The sequence below is a fragment of the Ascidiella aspersa genome, chromosome 3 (assembly GCF_963924565.1).
Source record: "Ascidiella aspersa chromosome 3, kaAscAspe10.2, whole genome shotgun sequence".
Classification (NCBI taxonomy): domain Eukaryota; kingdom Metazoa; phylum Chordata; class Ascidiacea; order Phlebobranchia; family Ascidiidae; genus Ascidiella; species Ascidiella aspersa.
The window spans coordinates 18474750-18482842 of NC_139449.1; the positions used below are offsets into that span (position 1 = coordinate 18474750).

The window sequence follows — 8093 nt, forward strand, 5'->3', positions numbered from 1 at the left end:
TGAATAACTTTAACTCCAGAACACAAAGGATTTACAGCTGGCCGCTAAATGAAAGCACAGAATTCTGTTTGCACGCGCGAGTTGGTTAAAGTTGATTTATATTGGTCTTCCTTCCGCCGTCCCTTTCGACGGTAACCTCTGTTTAGATATTTTAGGACAAAGCTGGAACTGGTAGTGCGACTAAACGTTCTTTACCGTCGAGGTTAAAAAGCTTTACAATATTGGATAGATTTTAGGTGATATGATAGAAGCTTTATTAATAGCGAGCATATATTTGCACTGAGTTTGCCTTATTTTTATTTCTTCTCTTATATCCTGACATTAACCTAAAAAAACGTGAAAGGTTCTGCTCAGCTGTGGCGTTTTGTTGTTTGGTTTGTTGGCCAGCAAGTTAAGAAAATGCCGGGTTTAGAGGTGGCAAAACGCAATTTATCCTTCAATTCACTTGGAAAAGAAGAAAGCTTTCCTTTGCGAATATGGACAAAAACAGGTAGATTTTGAGTAATAATTTTAAAAATTACCTAATGCCAAGGGCTGTTTTCAGCCATCCAAAACATTTCGACCTCATATCCAGTGCGGTTCAAGATCGAATAACGTAGGCTGAGCAGCCAGCTCGACGTTGTTATTCTAAAACTGTATTTTTTTCCCTATATGGCCTTGCTTTATTCATTAAAAAGCCTATAGGTTACTGTTTGATATATTGATAGGTCAAAATACAACAACCATGAGATAAATACTAGTTTAGGACATGCCTAAATTTGCCAAATAGAACACTTAACTACACTGTTTTTTTACCTTACAATATCAATGCTAAAACCAAATACAATATTTTTGAAAAATTTGTTTTCGCATATCAATGCTAAAGGTTTTCAGGCATTCTGTCGAACGGAATGTGTGTTTCATGTTCCATATAACAACATGTGTGTTGCGTATAATCACCTCTCGGTGATCAGGCGACAACAATGGTCCACCAACGAACGGCAACAACGAGAAGGCTGAGTTTTGTGAGGGCGAGGAATTCGACGAGGTTGGAAGGTACGAGGATTTTCACACGATCGACTGGCTCCGCGAGTACAGTAGGAACAGACTCCGCTATCGCCAGATCTACCTTCGAAAGTACGAGTCCTGTTTCAACCGAATTCGAGTGTGGCATGACGCCTGTTCGGCATGGCTGCTGGTCTTCCTCATCGGTCTATCTGCCGGTGGGTTGTTTAACTGATTTTCATCTAACGCAGACAGCACGCTGTGCGTTGCGCTGTATATGGATTAACCACTTCCGCTTCAAAACTGTCACGCCACTCTGCACTCTACTGCGATTTTGGAAAACATGACTTCGGGAAAAAACAAATTTTTCCAGAACCATTTTGTCTTTTTGCCCACGCCTTTACGAATAAATATACATTTGGTAGCTCTTTCAGAGTTATAATGTCATTATAGGGTTACGACTTACGATCTAAATAAGGGTAAGTCTCTTAATTAGCCCCGATTTTTTTCACTAAGTGAAATGTAAGCTTCAATCAGCTGAGCGCGACTTATAATCCTATAGTTTTCATTAAAAAAATCGAGCCCTTTGCGACCTTAATTTCGGACTTATCCTAGTTGTTTACTGTGCTTGCAATAAATAATATGTTGTTGCTTTAAGGAACTTGTGCCGGACTGATTGACACCACGGCCAAGTGGTTGGGCGATTTAAAGATCGGAAAATGTAGTACATTTTGGTATATGGACAAAATGGCGTGCTGTTGGGACGTGGACAATTCGACCAACGGCAATTGTCCAGAATGGCAGACTTGGTCCGAAATATTCGGCCTGATGTCGATGGTACGTTTATTTTACTGCAAATAAATTGGCCTCTTTTAAGGTCGGTTAGTTGGTCTCAATATTAAATTTCTCCTTTTTATAAACGATACCTTAAAGCGATTTTGTGACGGCCTGTTCCTACGTTTGTGCATAAACTAAGACGACTTGTTTATTCTGAGTCTTATGTATGTTTTAACCAACATTTATTGTTTGTAGATAATTGGGCATAAAGTCCATGATTATATACTGTATTGTATTTGGTATAGGCCAGGGATGGCGAATCTTTTCATCACGCGGGTCACAAACATGGCTTTAATCCTTACAAAATGCACAAGTGGGTCACGCATTTAATTATTTGCTAACTTTATGTAAAATTTTGCTGCGTCGTTTTAAGTGTTAATTTGTTTGAGTGTTAAACTGGGTTGGTAATTCAAGGTTTTGGTATGATTTCCAAATTCAGATTCCCACAAATATTAAGAAGCTAAATAGCTAACAAATGCTGCAGCATTTTTATGGGATTACAGGAGTTCATCAGAAAGCTTTTTTGCATGGTTTATTGGTTTAACCAGGGTTTTTTAAACTTTTAGTCCGCGAACTCATAGTTTCCCATAAAGGATCACAACCCGATACAATTTACAGCGATAAACAAAATGCTTTTAGTTGTCTGCTTTTCTGCACCGATTTGATAAAGTGCAGTTAATGTAGGCCTAATCGTCACCCCTTAAACACTTTTGCACGACCCACAGATTTGCCAGCCCTGATTTAAACAGTATAGTGTTATCTAACGAAGAACTTTTTTTTTATATTTGTTCTTTCATGAAAATGATTGATAACATTTCGGTATTTCTTAAAGGAGACAAGTGGGTCATTAAAAATCTCTGGTGGGTCACTTCGTGACCCGCGGGAGAGTGGTTCGCCATCCCTGGTATATAGGCCTATACGCATTTCTGAGCGCTTGGCAAGAATCTGAATAAAGTTTTTTGACATGCAGAGTGTTGGACAGATATACGCTTTTAACTACTTCGCCTACATCGTGGTAGCTATAATGTTCTCAACGCTTGCCGCCGTCCTGGTAAAGGGCTTTGCTCCTTACGCTTGTGGATCTGGAATTCCCGAGGTTCGTTGCATGTAATGGACAAATAGAAATGTCTTGTTCACAAAATCTGGTGTTCATAAAACAGCTCATACAAATCTGCAACATCTGACTTTGTGATGTCCAATTTTAGTTTTAAGCAATGTAGGCTATATATAGCATTTCTAATGTATTCTCAATGCAGACAAAGACAATTCTAGGCGGATTTATTATCCGGGGTTATCTTGGCAAGTGGACGCTTCTTATCAAGTGCGTTACGGCTCCCTTGTCAGTAGCCTCCAATCTTAGTTTGGGAAAAGAAGGCCCACTTGTACACATATCGGCTTGCTGTGGAAATGTGTTCGCCGCACTTTTTCCGAAGTATTCGCGAAACGAAGCGAAAAAACGCGAAGTGCTCTCAGCCGCTGCTGCAGCTGGCGTTTCGGTTGCTTTCGGTGTACCTGTCGGTGGAGTGCTCTTTAGTATGGAAGAGGTAGGTAGATTGCGATTTGTATACCGAATAGCATTTAAATTTTTAAGTGACAGTAGCTTTGTACAGGCAAACTGTAAAAAAAACTATATATATAAATTTATTTTATTAAGATCAATGCATTCGGAAACGATTTACCATCTAAAAAAGCAATAATCGGGATTGAGATGTTTTGTAAATATAACTATGTAATAAAGGCACGATCCACAAATTCCTATAGGTAGCTACACCCGATTGATGTTTTCTAAAGGCGTTTAATGGTATGTATGTACTGTATTCTCTAATCTCTATACAAAACGAATAAACGCAATGTATCTGTGTTTGGTCCATAGGTGAGTTACTACTTCCCCATGAAGACGATGTGGCGTTCGGTTTTTTGTGCCATGGTCGCAGCATTCATACTTCAATCGCTCAACCCCTTCGGCCCCAACCACTACGTCCTCTTCTACGTTACGTACACCCGACCATGGCTTCTCTTTGAGCTTGTGCCGTTTGCCATATTAGGAATCATGGGGGGTCTTTACGGCGCAGCTTTCATCCACGCTAACTTGGCCTGGTGCAAGTTCCGAAAGGACTCAAGGGTAAGTTTTGGAACCAACTCAAAATATGCAGCGATAAACTCACCACTTATACATTCAAGAAACAAAAAAGAACGAATATCGTTGGACATGGTAATTACAGCTTCCAAAAAAAACACAAAAAGAGTAAAATCTATAAAAATGGATAATTAAACAATAAAAATGTCCGATAATTTCGTATCCGAACCAATACACCATGGAAATTAGTAGTAAAACTATCAGAAATTCTAATTTAACAAAATGGTTGCGATTTTCTATTTTTTGTGTTACCTGAAAGATGTCATGTGAAAATTTAATTGTACGATTTCGTCGGTAAAAAAGCCTATTGTTGTGTATATAAATCGTTGAACAGTTGTAAAAATGTGGTCAAAGAAAACTGTTTAGTTCAACAGTAACTTTATTATGTTATTGTTATTACCCTAATGAATCGGTATTTCCGAGATCACTGCGTTATTATGAAAAATACTAATTTTGCCAGCTCGGACAATACCCGATCCTGGAAGTGATGGTTGTCACTCTGATTACTGCTGTTGCTGGCTACCCAAACCCCTACACAAGGATGGGCGCCACACCAATGATTTACGAACTGGTTAAAGAATGCCATCCGTATGAAACCAATAACCTCTGCGACTACATCAAGCCGGTAAAAACAAAAAGAAGCACTAAAATGTTTTTGTAAAATAATGCAATTGTAAGAAGCCCATACATTTTATCTTGGAATAAATTAAACAAATAAATATTCAAGATGCAGATGTTCGAGAAAATTCGAACATATCGTGGTCAAGGACAATCAATAAAATGACCGAAATTTACAGAATTCCAACGTCACCGATCTTCACAATGCGCCTATCGGGGACGGTCTGTCAACGGCTGTTTGGCAACTCTTCGTCGGCTGGGTTTTTAAAATGATTATCACAACTTTTACTTTCGGTCTGAAGGTAGGATTTGTTTTTAGTTTTATTCATTTGACAAGCAACCCGACGATATCACGGTAAAGCACTCAGCGGGCTGCAACAGACCTCAATTTTTTTAGAGACTCACAATCGACTGGTTCGGTAAAATAGTCACAAGAACACTTATTAACACTTTGAGCGTTATTTGCATTCCAAGCCAGTGACGGAGGTTCATTTGTTACGTTAAACGACGCTTTATTAGGCACAACAATTGGTCATTTTAATGTTCCGCTTGTGTGCAACAGCTACTGTAATGACGTAACACATATTCAACGCGATCGACCAGGCGAAATGTGGCGACAGACCTGTCTATCGCGATCGACGCGTTGGCAACCCTGAGTATATAGGATAGAAAAAAAAGCGATCACATCTTAAAATAAAAATGCAAACAAAACTAAAACAATCAAATTGGCTTACTTAATATTTAAGTCACAAACGGTACGGTGCCATGAAAATCACAATGTCTCTCAGAAAAAGTTAGTTACCGAAATACGTGTTAAGAAACAAATATACATGACTTTACTTTATAATGAATAACATTTTATTTCTAATATTAAACTATATTTAAGTATAATTTTACATGTCATAAAGCATGACAGCGCTGTATAATTTGTACAGATTCCAACCGGACTGTTCATTCCCAGTTTGGGTGTTGGCGCTCTTATGGGTCGGTTAATGGGAATAGCGGTGGAACAACTCGTGTACAGGTTTCCTCATTGTCCTTTGTGGGAGAGCAGTTGCCACGAGGGCCACAGCTGCATCACACCTGGACTTTACGCGATGGTGGGAGCCTGTGCTTCTCTTGGTAAATAAAAGTTTTTGCTGCTCTTTTGTAGTATTGTGAAGACTGAATTATGTGTATTTACACTAGTCTTTGGGGCAAAATGTTGTTAATTTGCCAAATTGGAATATAAATTAGATACTGTAATCAATTGACTTAATAGTATTTTAAACGATCGGGCTTACTTATTTGCAAATTACTTTAAATGGACTTAAATCATTTCAATGTGCCTTGAATATACTGTTCTCCTCCAATATGTCAATCAAATAACGTAATAGCTGAAAACCGTTTTAATCATATTTCGGTAGTACAAATAATCATATTTCAGTAAATTCAGTATGTTGTAAGGATTTTTTTGTTTTTTTTGGCGCACCTGCTTACATGTGCCATGAGAGTCTGGCGTCATACAGCTTAGAGAGTTTTTAAACGTTACAAACTTTTATTGTTCATGTAATATAAGGGTAACCCAGTATTTTTTCTGCCTTACCGTTATTGTTCGAGATTGCAGGTACTATACTTACTGCTTGTTTATTCCCACAGGTGGTGTAACCCGTATGACTGTCTCACTGGTGGTTGTCATGTTTGAAATGACGGGCGGCCTGCAGTATATCGTGCCACTGATGTTGTGCACTATGTGCAGCAAGTGGGCAGGAGACGCGTTCGGCATAGAGGGCATATACGACGGTCACATAAAACTAAATGGATATCCGTACATGGAGAGCAAAGAGGAATTTACGCATACATCTCTGGGTAAAATTGTTGTCATTTTTTTCGTTTGTCACGTGTATATATGTATAGTTCTTAACTTCAATGTACAAGAAAAGTCTTGATGTAATTAGAATATATATTATGGTAAAAGCTTTTACATTGTTTAACAAAGACGGGGAAAAATTAAAAAAATCTTTAAAAGACGTGGAAAAAAATTCCCGTTTATTGAAAAGTAACATTGCCTTAGCGTTTCGAGGGACTGTTTTCATGAATACCCTTCGAACTCTAACATAATTCTATAACGCGGTAAGAATTATTCACAGATCAACTAAACAGGGAAGGGATTTTGTGCGAACGTTACAATAATATTGCTATCTATATAGGCATTGATATTAATGCTTTTATCTCGTTATTATGATCATACAAACATTTAGCCAAAACAATATTTGGGAATATAGTTTTCTATGCAAAACTATTGAGTGAATTTGTGATGTTTAGTTGATGACGTCATGCACCCGAGGGGAGACGACCCCCCACTGACCGTGGTAAGGCAGGAGATGACAATGGGAGAGCTGGACAACCTGGTAAAAACGACGAGGTACAATGGGTTTCCTGTAGTTTCATCAAGGGACACTTCGCAACTCATCGGTTTCTTGTATCGAAAAGACTTGATTCTTGCTTTGAGTGAGTTATTAGCTTATTTTTGGATTGAACTGTTGATAAGATAAACTTTACGTGATAGTTATACACCTGTCTGGTAAACCAGCGAATTAGCTGTCAAACTACAAACGATACTTTTGTTTGACATGTTGTAAGTATAGCTGCAAGCAACCACATCATGTAATTTAGAAAACGCGTGGGCTCACAGCCAAAATATCGACGTTGGATCAAACGTTTTCTTCACCCTAAACGCTCCCGCTTTCTCAAACATGTCAATTGACGACCCTACCCCAGTACGCTTGTTCAACATCGTCGATCTCAGTCCTGTTACTGTGACCACGAACACTCCAATGGAGATAATTGTTGAAATGTTTGAGAAGCTTGGTCTTCGACAGGCGCTTGTCACACACAATGGGTAGGTTTATAATTAACTTATACTTAAAGCAAAATGTGATCTAAAGTTATCTCAAAAATAAGTTTGGTAGAGAAATTATCTACTCACCGTTTTATGACGGCTGAAACGATATATTTGTAGCTTTAAAATGAATCACAATAAAACACATTGTAACTGTACAAAACAATTGACAGAAAACTTGTTGCAATCGTGACCAAAAAAGATGTGTTACGGCATATTGCCGAGGTGGATGGCGAAGACCCTGATGGAATATTATTTGACTAAAGCTGAAGCTTGTTCTTTCTATATTTTATTGCTTGATTTTCGTTGTTGTGTTTGTTTAAGTTTACGTTACTTCACATTGAATCCTTCTTGGTTATTTAAACTCTGCTAACGCACAAAATACTCAAATTTAATATTAAATTTACAGGCCACCTTACCCTAATTAAATGTTTATCAAAATGTTCGAAAGTTTGACACACACGTGGTAGTTTACAAGTTAAAAGCAATTGTAACCTAGATGTAGCATTTTTCGAAAGTTTTCACATTAAATACCGGCAGTGGTGGGATTAAATTTTTTTGTCAGCCGGTTCTATCATAAAAGTCATATCTTTCAGCCGGTTCTGTTACGAAAAGTCATATTTTCCGGAAAATAGT

At 38.1% G+C, this 8093-nt stretch overlaps 1 protein-coding gene across 1 annotated transcript; it reads left to right on the forward strand.

Moving 5' to 3' along the window:
- Window positions 1–399: 399 nt before the first annotated feature.
- On the forward strand, window positions 400–7869 carry LOC146160541 (H(+)/Cl(-) exchange transporter 4-like). The gene is made up of 13 exons (XM_083384168.1): window positions 400–490; window positions 954–1202; window positions 1643–1821; window positions 2792–2917; window positions 3078–3365; window positions 3695–3943; window positions 4419–4583; window positions 4756–4878; window positions 5512–5698; window positions 6215–6424; window positions 6881–7066; window positions 7232–7457; window positions 7631–7869. The coding sequence occupies exons 1-13, from the start codon at window positions 400–402 to the stop codon at window positions 7719–7721; spliced, it is 2370 nt and encodes a 789-aa protein (XP_083240294.1). The 3' UTR covers window positions 7722–7869.
- The last annotated feature ends 224 nt before the right edge of the window (window positions 7870–8093 follow it).

Coding starts and splice junctions, on each gene's coding strand:
- LOC146160541 (XM_083384168.1), top strand. CDS start 400: ATGCCGGGTTTAGAGGTGGCAAAACGCAATTTATCCTTCAATTCACTT. Junction 1,822..2,791: donor TATTCGGCCTGATGTCGATG/GTACGTTTATTT, acceptor TTTGACATGCAG/AGTGTTGGACAGATATACGC. Junction 6,425..6,880: donor ATTTACGCATACATCTCTGG/GTAAAATTGTTG, acceptor TGTGATGTTTAG/TTGATGACGTCATGCACCCG.